Raw genomic sequence first — 21,888 nt, forward strand, 5'->3', positions numbered from 1 at the left:
AAGTATGGATTGAAGCTTGTCCTTGTCCATTGTCTACTCCTTTCAGGGTAATGAAACAAATATGTTATTATTTTATTATAATAATAATAATTATTATTATTATTATAACTATTGTTTGTATAGCACTTTTCCTGCAAACGTTGCAGCTATAACATAAATAATATGTTAATATTATACATGTTTAATTTGGGTGAACTATCCCTTTAACTTTCTCTTTGACGCTGGTGTCAAAACAGCTCAATTCCAGGTAAACGTTTCTTTCGCAAGAATGAATAACCGAATAACACCTTAAATAAGGCCCAAAAAAATCACACTTTTATTATGGCGACGTTACCAAAACCCATTTCTTTACTACGAGTATATCAGGCGCATGCGCAATGAGGAGCATACCCACGAAGTCCCGTCCGTGCTCTCAGCGCTGTCTGTCTGTCCCGCATCATGTTCAGAGCTGCCGTCCGACTCTCCGTCTCCGGGGCCCGGGGTTTGACCCGAGCACAGCCTCGGTGTTCAGGTATGTGTCCATGTGTGACGGGTCGTCTTCAGGACATTGCTGGGTACATCTGGGTTTATCTTAGTGGAGCGAAAATCAGATTGTCCACACATCCTACTGTATGAACCCCTGGCTAGCTGGCTAGCGGTGCTAACTGACTTACATTCAGATTGCAAACATTCAATAATGTGTTGCGGAATGAATGGAGTCCTATGTGGAGAAGAGATGCATGGTGGACTCGTATCTGCTGAGAATAAATGAATGGCCTTACAGGGTGTTGTAATATGGTAGTGTATGTGGATCGGTGTCCTTGTGATGACCCGGTGTGTGAGTGAGGTCTGGGCCTGCACCCTGCAGCTAGCCTGCTTAGCTTAGCTTAGCTCTGCTCACTGTCTCACTATCTATCTGACTTAGGTTAGCATGGGAAAGACCTGCTAGCTAACCTAGCCAGGTAGCTATGCATGCACACGTTGAGCTGTCTGACATGTGTAACTGTAAGATGTGTAGTACAGTCAGTAATCATTACTATTATTAGTAGTAGAAGTTTCAGCATCCGTTGCGTTCTGTAAAGTCAACCAGCTTTGTCTCAGATTTGGTAGACAAGTCTAGCCTATAGCAGGTAGTAGTAGTAGTAAGTAGTGGACTCTAAGCAATATCAGTCTATATTTAGATGTGTGTTGTGTGAGCAGACTGACGGGTACAGCTTGCAATATGCTTTTTAATGTCTGTTGGAAACCCGTTTGTTTTCTTCAAAAGCGAAATATATGTATACGTCCCCCACACAAGTCAACTTTTCTGAATCCCAAGTGCCCTGTTGGACTGTGTGACTGAAGTGTTTATGCATAGCCAACTAGGGAGGTCAGGCAAGTACACTGGCAAGGATCCAGCTGGACTCCGTTCCAGTCTGCAACCTTCCCTGGAAAACTAGGTGTAGATACCCTTGACTGTATTCTATCAGACTTGTCTTACGTCTCTTACTTAGAGACGTACTGTACTGACACAAACTATGTGACATACTGGCACAAACTATTACCATAAGCATACGTAAGTGCTGAACTGAGCTAAGCTGTACTGTGCTGGCCTGGTTATCTATCATACCATAGTTACTCTAACAGTGTTGGCAAGGACAACGTGAAAAGCAAATATCAGAGCATGGCGTAGTTGCGATCGGCCCTGTAGTATGTAAAGACTGTACATGTTTGTTTAATTACCGACCTCACACTTTGGCTGAATGATCTGTTCTGTTTTCTGCAGCTCCTTTGGCATCCCGGTGTTACTCCCATGGCAAGCAGGAGTCGGACGAGGAGTTTGACGCCCGCTGGGTCACCTATTTCAACAAGCAAGACATTGATGCATGGGAGCTGAGGAAAGGTGAGGAGCCCTTTCTCAACTGCTGACTCCTCACACCCTCTCGTCTGTCCTCCACTCACTTTCCTACCTACAGAAAACACATTGGAGGAGAAGACTGTTATAGTCTGACTCTTCTCCCATGCTTTTTGCCGGCAAAGCGAGTGGAGGACATGGGAAGAGGAGACGAGAGTTGTGGCGAGCGCAATTCCTAACAATTGTTATGGTTATGGTTATGCTTGTCAGATTACCAGTATCAAGTCCTAATTCAAGGATACGAGTACAGATAAGAGTATTACAAGATAGGCACTCCCCACATAATAGTAGTATGGTTTATAATGACTCAGATAGCGTTCCACACACAGAAATACTGTTGTTTACATTGGCAAAACAAGATGGTTGTTTTTAAGAATGTCCCCGTACAGATCCACAGAACCCAGTGTCTCAGTCATGAAGATCGATGTCTGTGTTTCTAGTTATTTAATTGGACTCCACCTGTTCAATGATCTAACAGACTACATTTGTAAAACATTGTTTTTAGGGATGAATACGTTGATCGGATACGACCTGGTACCTGAACCAAAAATCCTCGAGGCGGCCCTGCGAGCCTGTCGGAGGTTAGACGACCTGGCGAGCGCCATCCGTATCCTGGAGGCTGTCAAGGTGAGTAGGATGCTGTTCTGATCCGAACATGAACAAGTTATCTCACCAACACTGTCAAAGAGTTCCCGGAAGACTCGCCACCTAGAGTGCCATAATATGTAACCCGTTTTATGTGGTATTTACCTAGCAACAGTACGTTGAATGGCTCAGGGGTGTAAACTTTTTTTTTTTTTTACCTCCAAATGGGTCAAACATTTTCATAAATGTTCTTTGTTTTCAGGCAAAAACAAATGCTGTCACCTTTTTGGGCCATCACCAGTTTGCATCCCTGATGGCTAGAAAATGAAGCATCATCATTAATGCATTTTCTGGTGAATTAAGTCAACCATGGCACAATTTCTGCGACTTTATTCACCCCTCTGAGCTGAATGAGCGTTTATAATTAGAATCAGTTGTAAAGTGTTATAACCACATTTATAAAACATGTGTGATAGATTCAGTGCACAGAGGATACTATGAATGGTACATTAATGATTATTGCCATTATGACAATAACAACCATACTCCTAAGCATTTTACGGGTAATTTAGTACAAGTACAGCATTGTAGTGATATGGCTTGCTCTAATCGTAAATGTAACCCTGGGGGCACTAGACAGATTTAGTTCACAGAGGATACTATGAATGGTACATTGATGTGTCATTATGACTAGCGACCTTACTCCGAAGCATTTTAAGGGTTATCTAATAAGTACAGCATTGTGGTTAGGTGAGGGTAGCATCTAAATGTATTACATTTGACCATTTCTCCTGCAATGTTAAAAATCTCTGACTTGCTATACTTGTGCAAATGGTGTTTCCTCAGGACAAATCCGGCCCTCATAAAGAAATCTACCCATACCTTCTTCAAGAGCTCCAGCCAACGTTAGATGAACTTGGGATCTCCACGCCTGAACAGCTTGGCATTGACAAAGTATAGAAGGGTACGGATATGTACTACCTGAGCTTCTTCATGCTAGCAAAATCAAGCCCGATCTGCATTTATTTATTTATTTTACAGTTTTTGGCATTTAGCAGACGCCTTTATCCAAAGCGACTTACAATAAATACATTTGACTACGTAAGTGAATCATCTATCCACCATCATAGCAGGAAAAAGTAATCTATGCTGGTCGTAGTGCTAGAAGGTGCTAGAAGATTTAAACAGTAGTAGGTCAACTGTAAAGGGAAGGTAGAATGGAAGTACATCTTATGCCTGGTACACACATAAAGATAATCTGGCTCATTTTGGCCCGATCCTACAAGATTATCCTGTGGTGTGGGGTGTGTTAAGAGTCAATTTCTCCCGACAATCGTAAATATTAAACGTGTTCAATATATACAATCAAAAGTCCTCTTGTGTGTGGGCAAAACTGACAACTCCTGAGTCCGATTCTGACGTGGAATGGAATGTAGCCAATCAATGACTTCTTCTTTTCGTTCTTCTGCACTTTATTTGCCCTGTCTCACATGGCTGCCTCGTACAGGTCAGTCAGGGCACTACGGTAGATCACATTAGATCACGCGAGATTTCTGGCTTGGGGGACGAGACTCTAGACTGTCGCAGGACATATCTTTATGTATGTGGTGTGCTGTATTGGGAATATCGGAACACCACACACAATACGATCAAAACTGTTCAATCCATGATTTTTTATCTTCATGTGTGGGATCTCTCTCAGATAAAAAAAAATCTGTCAAGATTTAGAAAATATTTGTGTATACCAGGCATTAGTCAATCTAACAGTTATTATTTTGTGTTTGTCTCTTATAGTTTTCTGAGGACTCCTGATGTCATGGAAACCCAATGCTTTAACTCGTTTGCCCCGTCTGATGATGTGATATTTAACTTTACCTTTATTATGTTCTTTTGCTTGTAAAATATTGATGGACCTAATAAAGGAAAAATATATCTTTTACTGTGTCAAAGTGTTTCTGGGTACTGGTTATTTATGGAGTTCATGGTATCTTGTGTTTTGAAGGCTTTTCTCTTGTCATTGTTTATACCTTAAGTAGCATTTTGCACATTACTGTACGTATTCCCCTTGGGCATAGAAAGTCCTGCATTCATGAGGTAATAACAGGTGTTGTCCACTAGAGAGCAGAATCGAGTCATGAATTTAGTCAGAAAGTGTTTTCATTGACGGGAAAAAGACGGGAAGAAATTAAAAACAACACACTGAAAAACACAACCGGCCATTTCACCGTTTATTTGGCGTAATGACCTAAAACTTTAACTTCATAGCAAATGATTTGAAAGCCATTCATTAGGCTACTGTAGGGCCTAAAGATAGATGTTAACCATGCGTTGAATGGTTGTGAAGTAAGACCAGTCATACATAAATCATAAGACTAAATCAAACATACAATAGTCTAATGTTACTAAGACTAATAGTCTAAGTCAAAGCAAACGAATTGCTCTACCCCTTGGGCCACAAACACACCAATGTACCAGTGTGGGGCCACTATGGGGCGGGCCTTGAGTCACTGGAGTTGAGGAAAGACAATCAGGGATGTTTGAGTATCCATGCGCAGTGGTCGGGGAGGTGAGGCCGGGCATTACCCCCTAACGGCCTCGCTCGGTGAATCACAACATTACTTTAATTTCCTGGGCATTTATATGCATTTCGCTGGAAGAATCTATTGGATAAAGTCATGTGAATTGGATTTCGCCCAGGCGAGAGAGCGAGTGTTAACCAGAGAGGAGGGATGGATAACTCGAAGGCGCAAATGGTGAGTCCCGATCAGCCTGTTCTGGCTCGGTGGCCGATACCATCGAGGTCGATACTGTAACGAATTAGGCAACAACTGATGTGGAAGTGATCGGTTATCGTTACCCTTCTCATGAAGAACTCAATTTAACATATTTTTTTTTTAAATAAAAAATAAAACAACATTTGTATTTACAGACTTGCACTCCAGACTAACTCCTTTTACAACCATAGTGGAACACTTTCTACCATTGTACACGTCACGTTCTGCCCACCGGCCAGCTTTGGGAGACACTACAATGTTACAATGTATCAAAGTCAAACACAATGTATCACACAGATTGATTTAACTGATTTGATAATACTGTTTTTAAAATATCCTTCATTACAGTACTATAATCCTCTCTTTAATGTGGACGTTAATCAAATTACAAACTTAAAATAAGTTCTCTGCGTAAATTGTTTATTTGTTTAAAAATCCGCGTAGATTGTGTTAGTTCGATCCCCTGCAGACGTAGTGTATGTTAACATTTTAAATTAAAATGTCAGGGAACTATACGTCTCGAATGACAATTCAAACCAGATTTGTTTATTCTTGCTATGTGAAATGTTCGCGCATGCTGACCACAGCTTAAATAATAAAGTTGTCCTACTGTCATTTATGTTCATGGACGTGCTCTGATTACCCAAGAAAATATGTCCCACACATGTCTCTGTATTGTTTTCTTAGAACAACCGCAAAAATATATAATCAAAAGCAAATTGGAGAAATGTTGTTTTTGTCTTCCCTGCGCCGCCATTTAACTTTCACAGTTTAGTAATTGTGGACAGCCAAGAGGGTCCTCCTCCCACAGCCAACACATCACAAACTAACACGACAGTCTACACTCGTTGTAGGAGCGTTAGGATTACGAACTATGAACATATATACACTGTTTTAATTCCACTCCTTTCCCCCCACACACAGCCCAATGTATCCCAGGACGGTGGTCTAGGAGGTGGGTGCCTCCAGGGCAGTCCGGTGGGAGTGAGGCTGGGGGCCGTCATGGAGCAGCTCCAGAGACAGCAGGAGGCCAAGCTGGAGATGGACCGTCAGGAGAAGCACCTTCGCCAAGCCCAGCTCTTGTTTGCCAAGCATGTGACCTCAGCCAGGGTCACAGGCACGCCACTGGACGCTGCGGCTTTCCTTGGCAAACGGGTGGAGGGACGGACTCATCAGGTAGAGCAACAGATAGGGAGTTGCAATCAGGGCAGTGTGGCTGTAGGAAATGAAGATGAGGAGGGTCGGAACCACCCAGCCTCAGAGGGAGAGGAGGATGAAGAGGAGGAGATGGTGGAGGGTGAGGAGGATAGTCAGGATGAGGACGACGATGACGAAGATGGACTGGATTATCACCATAAAACTCTTCTACAACAGAAGGCTGCTTCCTCTTTCCCCATCCTTCCTCCTTCTTCAACGATATTCCCCTCCATGGCTGCCAGCGCCAACCGTACGGCCATATCACCACCTCCCAATCTAAAGCAAGAGCCTGAAGACAAGGACCTGTCTCCCGCAGAGCGAAACCCGTTCACGTCGCCTGATGGATTTGCCAGTTGGAGCTACGACGATCCCTTAAAACATGTAAGTTGTTTTTAGAAATGTATTCGGGCCAAGAACACTCAATCATTTTAATGGTTTTTATTTTCGGCACGCTGAGAGCAGGGGCCTGCGCTTTGTCAACTTGTGGCCTCCTGCCGCCTCACATGTGTAGGAAGAAGTGTGTCCTCCTGGCACAATGCCCAACATCAGTCCCCTGAGGTCCTCCACCTTCCACTTCACTTTACCTCGAGTGACATAACTAAGAAATAGTTCATGGCATAAGAGGGGGGGGCTGAGCTTTTCTTGGCCCCTGTCCAAACCACACTGTTTGAAGTGAAGCGTTAAGCAGCTGGTTGGGTTGTAATAGGCAGAGAGTCCCAAGAATAATGTAGGCTAAGTTTATTTGCATTTGTTTTTGTGTTTAACCTTTATTTAGGCACAGGGTCTTTTTCGGGAGAGCCCTGCGTACAAAGGCACAAGAGAAACAAAACAAGAAAGACTAAATGTAGGGGTAATGGAAATCAACATGTTTGAGGAAAAAGAAGAGAGAAAGAACTCCTCAGAATGTGGTTTCGGATGCAAACACAAACCGGAACAGATCAGGTATAGATGACTTTAGACTGCATGCTTTAGAAAAAGCTTGAGTCTAGAGAATAACGTTGGAAGAATTAAGAGTCAGCCTACCTATCTTTTTGTTCCCTTTCATCTTCTCTATCCCCTTTAGAGTCTAATGTATCTGGCCACAGTTACAGATCAGATGTCTATTGAAGGACTGGGGGGTTGTGGAAGTGGGGACTGGTTTGATTGTGCTTTAAAGACTACCAGATGTCATAAAAGTATTTTATGAAAGGAGATGGAGGATGGGTCCCCAAAGCTTCTCTGTCATTGATATGTTAACCTACCCAGGTTGGAATGGCTAGAATATATTAAACAGGGTTTACATTGCAGAAAACATTCTTGTCCTCGAGGCTTAACTCCCCTCGTTTTATAAACTTGTTTCGCCACGGTCCCCTCATAGATGTCTCCCTTTGTGTAAGCGTGACCTGTTGGTGCCGTGTGTCCCCCTCCACGGGCCCCACTACACTAATCTCACAGTGATTAATGAGGTTTAATCACAGCCTGCGGACGGTGGCCTGGCCCCACTGGGGCTTCACTTCTGTCCTGTCCGTTATATGATGTCTTGTCCACCCTTCTGTCCTGTCCGTTATATGATGTCCTGTCCACCCTTCTGTCCTGTCCACCCTGTTATATGATGTCCTGTCTGTCCTGTTATATGATGTCCTCTCCTTCCTGTTGATGTCCTGTCCCTCCTGGTAGGCCTATATGATGTCCTGTCCCTCCTGGTAGGCCTATATGATGTCCTGTCCCTCCTGGTAGGCCTATATGATGTCCTGTCCCTCCTGGTAGGCCTATATGATGTCCTGTCCCTCCTGGTAGGCCTATATGATGTCCTGTCCCTCCTGGTAGGCCTATATGATGTCCTGTCCCTCCTGGTAGGCCTATATGATGTCCTGTCCCTCCTGGTAGGCCTATATGATGTCCTGTCCCTCCTGGTAGGCCTATATGATGTCCTGTCCCTCCTGGTAGGCCTATATGATGTCCTGTCCCTCCTGGTAGGCCTATATGATGTCCTGTCCCTCCTGGTAGGCCTATATGATGTCCTGTCCATTCTGTTACATGCTCAGCTTCCCCTGGTGAAACTGGTGTTTCATATAGCGTCGGTGGCAATAGGTCCATATAATATCCTTATCCTCCATTCTGCACAAGACTTATCGTTGAACCCATGTACAAATGGTGTAATTGTTGAACTAATGTACGAATGGTCTAATTAGTGGCTAGATTTACCATGGGATATCTGTGCTGCACTGGGCTAGGTTAGAGCTCATTTTAATACTCATTGAACACCCTTGCATAATTCGTCCGTCGCTCGGCAACGCTTTGTGGCAGACCTTGGCACAGCTGCAAGTGATCAATAGGGATTATATAAGGCTCTGGACTGGGAATTGTTTTTATTTTCCCCCCTCATCTACAGTGTGGGATTGATAAGGACCAGCTAACACCAAGCTGACACCAAGAATCAGAACAGGGGAGAGAGTTTGGGGTTCTGCCTTTTGCGTTGCATTGCCCCCCCCCCCAATGGAAACATTCCACATCTAATCTAAGTTCTTCTCATTCACCAAGTAGTTAATTTAGTTAAAGGAGTTTAATTTTAAACTCCCAAAGGCTTTAACTTCCAGCTATCTCATGATGCGTGGGACCTTTTTAATTCATTTCAGTTCGAGTTCAGTTCAGTACTTATTTTTAAAACCCTGATGCTGATGATTATTATTAATAATTTCCTTTTTTTGGTTTCCTTTGTTGTTATTAAAATGTAGGCTATGGCTTTGAAGTTGAATAGGAGTGTTCAGCAGGGGGAGAATGTGTGTGAGAGTAGTGGGAGCAACTGTAGAGCGCTTGGCCCCTGTTGCTTAATCGTAAGCCCCACCCTGGTGGATAAAGGGCCCAATCTGAAGCACAGCGAGGGGCTATACATTATTTTGACCGATGGGAATAGAGGAGCAATAATTTGATTTGAATGAAAGATTTGACCCAATTTCGCTTTGAGGTTTGTAATGTATGGCACTAGGCTAGCAAATAGCACTGTCCCAAAGCATACAACATAGAATTGTTGGTTAGTTGTCATATGTAGGCTTTAGTTAGAAACAAATGACAATATGCAATTTTAGTCTTTTAGATGGCTAATACATCTTTTATGTTTCTATTTTATTAGACTTAGGCCTGTCTGACAGTATGAACTAATTAGTGTGTGAAAAGTAACAAGTGTTTTATATTGCTTTCTCCTGAGATCTGCATTCTACTCGAAACGTTGGCCGGACACTTGTGGCAAGACGGGTCAAGGGAATTCCTAGAGGAAAGTAATTAGTTTGATGGCGATCGTTGAGTGGTTTCTTTGTCAATAGATCCACAGTTGGTCTGGAGGTGTTGTCAATAAGGGGAAGGGTTCTTTTTACCCTGACTTGATGACCGATTGACTCAGATGGTCGTCTGCTTCCCCCTTCAATGGATCGATGGCCCGGGAGTCAGATGGCCATTATTAGAATAACTTTGCCTGAGCCATTAAATGTGTTAACGGCTGTAATCAGGGGTCAGTCGGAGGTTCACAATAGGTTGTTATGTGACTGTGTGGATGGACGGTAACGCGTAAGGTTAAAACCCCAGGGAAGAATTAGATCGAACAGATCCTTTGTCTGTAGAAAATCGACATGTTTTTGTGTTGTTGGTTTCTTTTGCGTGGTATTATTATATTATTATTTTTTACAGCAATTTCAGATGAAGTGAAGAGTAGGCCTATACAGTATCTTCTAAGCTTCAGTGATCTTCCTCGTCTAATCATCTGTAATTATTTCTAATATTTAATGTATATATATATACGTTATATATCTTTCTATCTGTTTTATTCACACACTGTCACTGTCACTCCCGATCCTGCCCAGGAGAGAAGAGACAAATGCATCCCAGCAGGCGTTTCCGCTCAGTTGCACCCTGGGCCTCCCCCTGCTCTCTACTCTGCATTCTTTACCCTCCCAACTGTCAGATCAGATATGACGAGGCGGCCTGGCTCATATTAAACTGCTTAATGAGCATGGCTCCTTTCATTAAACTCCATGCGGCTAAGGCCAGCCCTGCGATAGCCATCTCGCACCCTTGGTGAACTGTACTGTACTGTGTTGCCTACAGTAGACACCTGCCAGGGGTAATTGCCACACCAAGCTGCCCCCACGGTCCCACCCACCAACTGCCCCCAGCATGTCAGCCCCTCTGCTGGCTGACGTAGTTTCGCTGCTTGGGAAGAGGAACAGGTTCAGTCACCATGTGGGGCAGAGCTCCCTGTGTGTCCTTGAGCTCAACATGAATTTCGGCACTTCAAATGAAACTTGTCAACATATGTGTTACGGTACATGTGGGAATACGGTACATGTGGGAAAACTAGGGTTAGGGTTAGGTGCTACGTCGACTTAGTACATGCTGGCATGTCTAACCCTAACCCTAACCCTAACCTTAACCGTAGCACCCTAGCACCTAACCCTAACCCTAGTTTTCCCACATGTACCATCTTCCCACATGTACCGTAACATATATATATATATATATATATATATATATAGATAGATAGACTTTATTTGTCATTGCTACAGTACAGGTACCAAACAACGAAATTTAGGAGGGGAGGCTCCCCTGGTGTTTAGGAAAGGAAAAAGAAACACATATATATATATATATATATATATATATATATATATATATATATATATACACACACACACACAGTTAGGTCTGAAATTATATGGACACTGACACAATTTCCATAATTTTGGCCCTGTACGCCGCCACAATGGATTTGAAATGAAACACTTGAGATTTAATTGAAGGGTTTGAACAAAAATATTGTATGAATATTGTATTCAGGCTCAAATGTATTTGGACAAATTAACGTAATCATCAATTAAATGCTAATCCTTTGTAGGCATTGACTGCCTGAAGTGTGGAACCCATGGACATCACCAAATGCTGGGTTTCCTCTTTGTGATGCTTTGCCAGGCCTTTACTGCAGCTGTCTTCAGTTCAAGGGTCTTTCTGCCTTTAGTTTTGTCTTCAACAAGGGAAATGCATGCTTGATCGGGTTGAGATTAGGTGATTGACTCGGCCATTGCAGAATATTCTACTTCTTTGCCTTAAAAACCTACTGGGTTGCTGTTGCACTGTTTTGGGTCATTGTCCATCTGTACTGTAAAGCACTGTCCAATCAACTTTTCTGAATTTGTCTGAATCTGAGCAGACAGAATATCCCTCAACACTTATGAATTCATCTGTCTGCTTCTGTCTTCTGTCACATCATCAATAAACACTAGTGACCCAGTGACATTGGAAGCCATGCATGCCCATGTCATCACACTGCATCAACCGTGTTTTACAGATGATGTGGTATTCTTCGGATCATGAGCCGTTCCAAGCCTTCTCCATACTTTTTTCTTCCCATCATTCTGGTACAGGTTGAACCTAGTTTCATCTGTCCAAAGAATGCTGTTCCAGAACAGGGCTGGCTTTTTTAGATGTTTTTTGGCTAATCTGGCCTTTCAATTCTTGAGGCTTATGAATGGTTTGCACCTTCTGGTGAACCCTCTGTATTTGCTCTTGTGAAGTCTTCTCTTTATGCTAAACTTCGATAATGATATGCCTACCTCCTGGAGACTGTTCTTCACTTGGCTGGATGTTGTGAAGGGGTTTTTCTTTACCATGTAAAGGATCCTGCGATCATCCACCACTGTTGTCTTTCGTGGACATCCAGGCCTTTTTGTGGTGCCGAGCTCACCAGTGTCTTCTTTTTTTCTCAGAATGTATCAAACTGTTGATTTGGCCACTCCTGATGTTCCCACTATCTCTCTGATATATTCGTTTTTGTTTCTGCAGCCCAAGCCTGTTTTATTTGCATTGAGAGCTCCTTTGAACACCTGTTGTGCGTTCAAAACATGAATGGGTTTTTTGCACACTTTGGCGGCCGTTAGACCAATCAATCATCTCTTGAATGCCAAATTCCATTAGAATATTGTTGCTGAATTCCAGCATAATAATGTACCATGTCACAAAGCAAAAGTCGTCTCAAACTGGTTTCATGTTGATGAGTAGTGTTCTTCAGTGGCCTTCCCTGTCATCGGATCTGAATCTAAAAGAACACCTTTGGGTTGAGGTAGAACAGGAGATTCACAGTTTGAAACTGCACCTGAAAAACGCAATAAAAAATGTTCATCATGGACCAGAATCTCAAACAAATGTTTCCAAAATCTTGTGGAATCAATGCCATGACGAATTGGGGCTGTTTTGAGAGCAAAGGGAGGCCCTACCCAGTATTAGTGTTCCTAATAACGTTTTAAGCGAATGTATATTTTCCATTTACTGCCTCTCCCTGAACTCTGAGCTCTGATATAAGCCTAGCTGGTAGAGAATTGAGAATTTGGGCCAAAGAGCAAAGGTCAAACCCAGAGGTGTCAGCTGCGCCCATTGTGTGACCCCCGTCCTCTCTTGTCTGTTTCTAGAAAGGAAGTGTGGGCTGGGCCGAGGAGGCTGAAGCAGGGCGAGGAAGGGGAGAGCCGTCCAGAGACTTTGCCAAGGTAAACCAGGTTGGGCAGATGTGCTTTATACCGCTGACGTACTTGCACAGCACAACACAGCACGACTCTAGCTCTATGTCTGAATATGAGTTTACATTGTTAACAAAGTGACCTTTCACCCCCAGCTTTATGAACTGGACAATGACCCGAACCGGAAGGAGTTCCTTGACGAGTTGTTCGTCTACATGCAGAAAAGAGGTAAAGGGACCAGTACTTCTTACTTATCAATGTAAAAGAAAAACTAGCCACCAGTTTTACTTCAGCGAATTCCTCTGCATCCCTCACTAAGAGTCATGTGCAACTTAACAACATTGCACTCTTACAAGAAGGTTTTCATGTAATTTCATGGGACCCCCCCCCCCCTTGTATTTGAGTAGCCGCGTGAGCACACCATTTAACCCTGCTCTCTTAAGGGAATTTATTTTTCTTTACTTTTTTGGGGGTTGAAACCCGAGCTGCATGCACGTCACTTATGACAGTTGGACAATTAAAATGTTATTCAACATGTCAACCGCAGTCAAAGCTAGGTCATTTCTATACCCCCTTGTTTGTAGACTTTCCCGTAACCTATGTCACCTTACTATTTTGTGTGTGTGTTTAAAGGGTGGGATCTGTTGTAGGGAGAATGGAATTGGATTAAGAGGCCCTCTTGTCTAAGTGAGGATGATCAACTAATGATGACTCCTATGATGCAGGAGGAGGGAGGAACTGTAGACGAAAATGACCGCTGTGCAGATAGACAGCATAGATTGGGAGGGAGGGGCGGAGGGAGAAGGGTAGTGGTGGTCTAGTGGATAGTGAGTTGGACTTGTGATCGGAAGGTTGTGAGTTCAAATCCCGCCTGAAACCACACCACTACTAGTGTGCCCTTGAGTAAGGCACTTAGCCCTCAGTTACTCCAGGGGGAATGTCCCTGTAATTCATAATTGTAAGTCGCTTTGGATGAAAAGCGGCTGCTAAATGGCCAAATTAATTAATTAATTAGAAGGAGGGGGGTGGGGACAGAGACAAACAGACAAACAAACAGACTATAGGCCACATCCACACAGAGACGGAACTGATCTTTTTCGTTTTCGTTTTAAATAAGTTTTCCGTAAACGCAAAGTCGTCTCAAGAAATATGTGCGTCCAAACGAAACCACTGAAAACGCTGCCACAAATGACACCAAAAACGAGAAGAAGAATGGAGCATGCGCAAAAACTCGACGCGATGAACAATCACACGAAGAAGAACAATGGCGGACAATACAAGAATTATTGAATATCATTTAATAATATAATAATTCAATATTGAAGAACATGTTGTAGCTGTTCTCCATGTCCATTTGTTGTGACGGTGGTAGTAGAGCAGCAGTACATTTAGCTGTAAAAGCCCAATCAAGCTCAATAGCTTCTGCAGCGCGAACGCAACAACCCTGTAAGGCGGCGTTGTTGTTGTTGTTGTTGTTGTTGTTGTTGGCTGGGTTAGCGCATGCGGGTTAAGGGAGAGGCGGGGCTATGGCGTCATCGGTTCAGGAAAGATGCGTATGGCTTGTAAAGACGGAAACGCAAGGATGGCGTTTTCAGATTGGTTCACTCTGGGAACCGTTTAAAAAAAAATAGCGGATTCAGGCTCCCAGAACGCGGCTCCGTGTGGACGAGGCCATACGCTAAAAAAAACAAATGAGTCTCCGTGTGGACCTGGCCTAAGGGTGAAGAGCCTGGCCGTGATGACCTATATTTGGCCCAGTTCTAATGTAGGAATGACTGTGATGGATGAACACATGTAACACAACCCCTTGTGTTACTGTCTTGATATCCCCAAGACACTTAACTCCACTATTACAGCCAGCGGTCTCACATGGAAATAAGCTCCCCTACTGTTTGTGCTGATCTGGTTTCATAAGTAGAGCAGCAGAATGTGTGTGTGTGTGTGTGTGTGTGTGTGTGTATGCCGTGTGTGTGTGTGTGTATGCCGTGTGTGCACATCTAAAGTAAGAAATAATCTCGGCCCCGGTAACTGGCGGTTGAGCCCACCTCATTAATTGGATTTATTCTAATGTAGGATTCACCGTCAGTCCTGGATTGACGAGCGTTGGTGATCCTTGAGGCTGCTCTGACCCTCCTGCTGACCCCTCCCCTCGCTGCATGGCCATCGCCATAGCAGCACACAGCAGTGTGGATTAACCCCTTCATCCCCTAAATGAGCTTCATTAGAGAGACATATCCACACAGATTAGGAGTCCTATTCCACCACCTCTTAACCCTAACGTCACAGGTGGGCTGGAGACTCTGACTTATTCATTTCCTGACCTCCACCCCCCCCCCTCCTTGCCCTCCACCCACCTGCTTGACAATTAACGCTCCGCCGCGTCCCCTTCTATCCCACGTTCTGTTGGTTCTAATCTGTCTTTTGGGGGAGGGTATCGTTTTCTCTCTGTGTACATTCCAAAACAATACTGCAAAACAGTGTGGTGGGCCCTTGTGGGCCCTTGATCTCATTTTGTTATGTCAGAGTGTGTTTGAGGTCAGTGTTATTGGCGCTCTGACCTCATTGATCAAATCTTACAACCCCCCCCCCCGCCATCTTGGCTCCATAGATACTGAGTTTCACGTGTTCGACCTGTTCTCCCCCAGGGACCCCGGTCAACCGTATCCCCATCATGGCCAAGCAGGTGCTGGACCTGTACATGCTGTACAAGCTGGTGACGGAGAAGGGAGGCCTGGTGGAGGTCATCAACAAGAAGATCTGGAGGGAGATCACCAAGGGGCTGTACCTGCCCACCTCCATCACCAGCGCAGCCTTCACCCTCCGCACACAGTGAGTCTACTCTCTACTATCCATACCTGCACCAGGGGAGGCTGGTGGAGGAAGAAATCAGAGGACGGGCTCATTGTAATGTGTGGAATGGAATAGAATAGAATGAGGAATGGTATCAAATTCACGTTTGATACCATTCCTCATTCAGTTCCATGTATCAGGGTTCCCGCGCTGGTCTTAAAAAGCCTTTAAGTCTAAAATCCAGCAATCCTAAAAAGTAGAGATGCTCCGATCAGGGTTTTTGGTGCCGATCACCGATCACTGGAATCAGTGATCTGCCGATCCGATATCACCGATCACCGATCACAGCGTCGAAAATGGCAATTGAAGCATTCTATTTATTGTTTAATTTAATTTAATTTTTAATTTTAATTATTGTGTAGCATTATTTATGTTTTTAATTATTCTTAACACCATTGACATTGTATATTAAGTATTCAAATGAAATTAGGAGATGAGAAAGTATCATGAATTGACGACCATCTGTTTTATTGAATTCACAACCACCTGTAGCTTACTTCAGGAAAAACAAATAAAATGTGAAAATAAAAATCATAATAAATATAAATAAATAAATAAAATGTACACTGTCACATCAAATGTGCAACATTCCACTCGAATGAGAGGAACTAGGGGCTCTTAGAGAACTTGCTTATACTGTAGCTTTCCTGAGGAACAATAAACATACCCAAACTAAACTGCAACATAAACAGGCTATAGCCAAATATAAAATACTGTTTCAAGTCAGTCAGTTTCAAGTCATATTTAGGAGGAGATAAGACAGCAAGTCAGCAATAATCAATAAAACAAAAAAACAAAACATTGCACCTAAGGAGATTTCAGACTCAAACCTTACTTCTGATTAAGCAGCATCACTGGCAGATTAGCCTTGAGAAATACAAGCATCTCAGCGTTTTTGGCACTCAGCCTGTTCCTCTTATCATCTAAAATATGTCCTGCTATGCTGAAAAGTCGCTCGCTATCTACACTTGTGCAAGGTGCACAGAGGAAGACCTAAAACTCACGCGCTAATAGTTGTTGCTATGGGCCAAGTGACTTCCTGCTCGCGGGGTCACATGACGTCGCTGAACACTACCTACACTACGCTCGTGAAGTCGCGCTGGAACTCTGACCAGCACTCGTGGAACGCCTCTCGTCCAATCAAAGCACTCGGTCCCTTTATGACGTCGAGCCCAGTGTGCGCTTCGGCGCTCTCTGAGCGAATCGACGAACCACTACCTACACTACGCTCGTGAAGTCGCGCTGGAACTCTGACCAGCACTCGTGGAACGCCTCTCGTCCAATCAAAGCACTCGGTCCCTTTATGACGTCGAGCCCAGTGTGCGCTTCGGCGCTCTCTGAGCGAATCGACGAACGCAGCAAATGCCGTATGATATTCGTGGTATTGAAAGACCTTGCGTGCGTCCCTCCGCGAGGTATTTCTTTTGAGCAGACATTACAAACGGCATATTTGTTGTCTCTTTCCGACACTGTGTAATATTTCCAGACTGGCGACGCCATTTTGTAAACTGATCGGTCGTGTTTGATCGGCCGTTTTGAGAACTCCGATCAAAACCGATCAAGGCCATATCGGCCGATACCGATCGGCGCCGATCAGATCGGAGCATCAATACTAAAAAGGTCCCCAATTTCAGTTATTCGGTCTAAAAATTAGGTGCTAGGTCTTAAAAATGAGATCCTGCAAGGAAATCAGTCTGACCACATCTATTTACGCGGAAATTAATCAAGCTGGAACCAAAGAAATGCCAATTCGCTTCCTTTTTTGTCAGTGAAATCCCTAATTTCATCACCTCGAGGATGACAAAAAGCTATGACATGGTGTCGCGAATAGGTCCAAAATTCTATTCAAAGAGGTCTAAAAAAGGTCTAAAAAGGTCTTAAATTTGACTTGTTGAAACTTGTAGGAACCCTGCATGTATTTACAGTGAGCCTGTCCTCTGTTTCTGTTTGTAATCGAAACCTAAAGCCGACAGGAACATTCCAGCGCTAACTACATTTCTCCATGCAGGTACATGAAGTACCTGTACCCGTACGAGTGTGAGAAGAAGGGCCTGAGCTCCCCAGGCGAGCTGCAGGCCGCCATCGACAGCAACCGCAGAGAGGGCCGGCGTAACAGCTACAGCAACAGCCTGTTCCGCATGTCCCCCAGCACAGCGGCCCACTCCCTCCTCTCCCCCCCCAAGATGCACCCCATCTCCGCCGCACACAACGGCCTGCACACCTCCCCGAGACCATCGCTGAAGAGAAGTGCAGGTGTGTCTCGTCAGCTAGTACGCCCCATGTATACAAAAAACGGCCTCATAGTAAACAGTATATAGAATAATCAGGGTTCCCACGGGTCCTTGAAATCCTTGAACGTTTGTGAATGTGAGAAAAAGAAATCAAGGTCTTTTGAAAATAGACATGGGTCATTGAAAGTGCTTGAATTCCCCTTTCTCTCTCTCTCTCTAAAAAAATATATATTTAAAAATGCTCGTCAACTAGTTCTGTCTCAAACTATGCTGTGTTGGGTCCTTGAATTTGAGGGAATTGAGTCTTGAAAGGTGCTTGAAAGGTGCTTGAATTTGATGTCTCAGAAGGTGTGGGAACCCTGAATAATTCTACCTCCACCAGGTATTTGCATTGACGGTGATGTTGAAGATGTATTTGCAGCCTCCCTTGCGTTGAAGGTGTATGAAGTATTTGCTGTTTTGTTGGTTGACATTATATCCAATCTGTCTGACACAGAGCAGGATGAGTATTTTTAGCGGTAGATCATTTCTGTAGTTCTTCTATGACATCAGCTGCTGCTACCCAGTGTCAGCACCATGGCCTTCCTTGCATCTTCCATCGTCCACTTGCTTCCATTTACATTTACATTTTGGCATTTAGCAGACGCCTTATTCCAAAGCGACTTACAATCAATACATTTGACTAAGCAAATGAATTTAAAAAAATGTTTGTATAGACACTGGAGAAACAGAAAAACAGTACAGGGGGGGCAGTAGAAGATTGGGGGGACAGTAAAGGGGAAAAGCGGGTGTCTCAGGAGGAGCAGTTAAGGTGTAACCTGAAGAGATGGGTCTTCAGTCTCCGACGGAAGATGGGTAGTGACTCTGCAGTTCTGACAGCCGTGGGAAGCTCATTCCACCAGCGGGGAGCCAGTGTAGTGAAGAGACGTGATTGGGCAGCTTCCTACTCCAAACACATTGGAGGAGAAGATTCTAGGTTCTTCCCCTTAGATGTTCTCCTCCACTGAGGAGAGGCGAGTGGAGGACGGGGGAGAGTACGTGAGGAATCAAGTTTTCTAACAATTGAGGAAAAAGCCCATGTGACTACCTTGTGACGAGCATGAGCCGCTATGCTGTCAAGTCAATACGGTGTCATTGCGCCCCCTACTGTCCTTGCTTGTAGATTCATCAGGGAAGCATGGAAGCTAGCACCTCAGTCACTGTCCTATAAAGCAAATGAATTCAAAGCTGAGACTTTCTTTCTTTCTTTCTTTCTTATGATACAGGAAAATATTAAAAAGTAACATTACAAATGTCATGTAGTTGTATTTTCATCAGGGGTGCAAACTTGTCACCTTTTAGCCATTTTAGCCGTTTTTACCTCAAAACAGGTCAACAATTTTCATAAATGTTCTTTGTTTTCAGGCCAAAAAATATGTTGTCACCTTTTTGGGCCATCACCAGTTTGCATCCCTGATTCATACAACAAACCACTGAACGTGTTTTTGAGCGAGTCCGACCAAAAATACGAATCTCTCTTTCCTTTCTCCCGCTCCGTCCCGTCTCAGAGGAGAGTTCCACCGCCTCCATGCTGCCCAGCCGGCTGCCCATGGCCCTCACCCTGGCCCAGCAGCAGCAGCTGGCACAAGCCGCCACCCTGGAACACTTCAGGGAGAAGCTGGAGAGAGGAGCTGGCGGGGCTGGTGGAGGTGGAGCTGAGGGGCCGGAGAGGAAGATGGCGAGGCTGGCTGAGGAGCAGCAGCGTCTGATGCAGCAGGCCTTCCAACACAACCTGCTGGCCATGGCCTCCCACTTCAACCCCATGAAGCTCAACCACAAGGTCAACAACGGCCACGGTCAGTCCCACATGCAGTCTCACAGAAACGGAATAAGTGCTGTACATTATACGTATCTGTATGGTCTTCCGTCCGACCATCCTGGCTGGTGGAGGTAGAAATGGGAGGACGGGCGCATTGTAATGCATGGAATGGAGAATGTGTGTTTGATAACATTCCATCCGTCACGATGAGCCCGTCCTCCGAATTCTACCTCCGCCAGCCCTTCCCTACATCCTAGTCCTGAGATGCTGTCATGTCTGCCTACACGTGTCGATACTATAGTGTCTCTCCACTTTCTCTCCACTTTCAAATCCAGTCTTAAAACGCACCTTTTCACAATGGCTTATTTGGTTTGATCTGCTGTATTTTGTTTGTTGTTGTTATATCTGACTTTGCTGTTTTTATCTCACTTTGTTTTGTTGATTTTATAATGTTTTGATATGTGGTTTTAAACTGTCTTGTAAAGTGTCCTTGAGAGCCTTGAAAGGCCCCCATAAATAAAATGTATTATTATTATTATTATTATTATTATTATTATTATTATTATAATACTCACTGAAATGTCTGGCGCTGTGTTCTTTCATATGTTTGGCCCAGAGAGCAAGCAAGACCTGTCTCTCAGCATCTCCACCAACGGAGCGGCCAGTATCAGCGTGTCAGTGGAGGTCAACGGCACTCTTTACTCAGGTAGGTGATCCGCCATCTTGGTTTTATCCTTTCTTTTTACAGGGAGGTCTGCCTGAGGCCTGAACCTCTGTTAAAGAAGAGCTGTGTCATTCTCAGACTGCCTGCTTGTGTTGTCCTGGCTGGCTCTCTTTATGTTGGGAGACCTATCCCATCATTACTGTGTTAGAATATCTCTATCCCTCGATCCCTTTTTGTCATACTTTTGTAACGTAAAAAAAGAAATTCAAATATGATTGTTGTTCCTCATTTGTGTTTTATAATGTTGTAATGTCCCTTGTAAAATAGATATTGGTCTCAATTTTATTTATTTTATTTAACCTTTATTTAACCAGGCAAACATGTAAGAACACATTCTTATTTACAAATGCAGCCTGACCAAAAAGCAATGGCTCTTTGGGGGGCGGGGTGGGAAGCTAGAAATAAAACAAGGTTAAATAATTTACAACAATAAAACACTGGCAAATACAGATGCATTAAAATACTAACAGTCAGAGAGAGGGGAGAGAGAAGGAGGAGGTAGGGGTGAGGAAGAGTGGAGGGGGACTCCCTGCTAAAATAAAAGTGAAATAAACAAATAAAAACTACAAATCCCACAATGCCTTGTGCTCACCATGACCTTGTGTTGTCGTCCCTGTAGGAATGTTGTTTGCCCAGAAGTCTCCGGCAGTTCCCGTGGTGCCTGAGGCTATGCCCCCTGCTGGACAGAGTGGTTTTGGAGTCCTCTCCTCCATGCACAGCCCTTCCTCATCCTCCTCTTCCTCCTCCTCCTCCTCCTCCAAGGGGCCTAACTAAGGAGGAGGAGGAGGAGGAGAAAGTAATGCTCCCCCAGAGGCTCACTGACACACACTAGATACCTCTTCTCTTGTCAGGCATAGAACAATCCTTTCCTTACTGGCGTTCACTTACATACTGTAGCATACTCCGCATTCCTTCTCATCCAAGTAAGCAATGGATTGTGGGAAAAGCAGGTTGAATGTCTTTTTTCTTTTTTGTTTTAATTCGTTTGTATGTTTTTCTCTTAGATGGAATGTACCTCAATTCATCTTCTGGGGATTCGGTTGAAATGTTTTTATCTCCAGAGCTGTAATTACACTAGCTGATGTTGTTCTTTTTATGTGAATGGATACATTCAGAACATTGATCAGTCAGTGTATTACTTTGAAAGTCTCTGAGAGCAAACCGTTTCCCCTCAGTGCTACGTCACTGCTTGTGAATTGAGTGACATATTCATGTCAACTATGTCATGGCTATAGACTGGATTTCTGTTTATTTTCTGATCAGATTTAAACATTTGGAAGAAGTTCACAGGATAATGTAACAAAGGAGGTTGGCGCAAAAGCAGCTTTTTGATCAAAAATACTGTATGGTGAACGGGCCAATACCTAGCTAATCTGTGGA

At 43.9% G+C, this 21,888-nt stretch overlaps 2 protein-coding genes across 2 annotated transcripts; both read left to right on the top strand.

The window, feature by feature from the left end:
- The first annotated feature begins 374 nt into the window (after positions 1-374).
- cox5aa (cytochrome c oxidase subunit 5Aa) lies at positions 375-4,395 on the top strand. The gene is made up of 5 exons (XM_080544998.1): positions 375-511; positions 1,745-1,861; positions 2,379-2,500; positions 3,305-3,422; positions 4,253-4,395. The coding sequence occupies exons 1-4, from the start codon at positions 439-441 to the stop codon at positions 3,416-3,418; spliced, it is 426 nt and encodes a 141-aa protein (XP_080401124.1). The 5' UTR covers positions 375-438; the 3' UTR covers positions 3,419-3,422; positions 4,253-4,395.
- A 596-nt stretch (positions 4,396-4,991) lies between these two features.
- Positions 4,992-21,282, top strand: LOC308170466 (AT-rich interactive domain-containing protein 3B-like; the record flags this gene model as incomplete). The annotated part of the gene is made up of 9 exons (XM_080545256.1): positions 4,992-5,024; positions 6,157-6,810; positions 12,861-12,935; positions 13,061-13,133; positions 15,551-15,734; positions 17,764-18,008; positions 19,534-19,821; positions 20,401-20,490; positions 21,128-21,282. 9 exons carry the CDS (start codon positions 4,992-4,994, stop codon positions 21,280-21,282), a joined length of 1,797 nt encoding a protein of 598 aa, XP_080401382.1.
- Between the last annotated feature and the right edge of the window lie 606 nt (positions 21,283-21,888).

Source organism: Nansenia antarctica (genome assembly GCF_963989245.1).
Source record: "Nansenia antarctica genome assembly, chromosome: 14".
NCBI lineage: Eukaryota > Metazoa > Chordata > Actinopteri > Argentiniformes > Microstomatidae > Nansenia > Nansenia antarctica.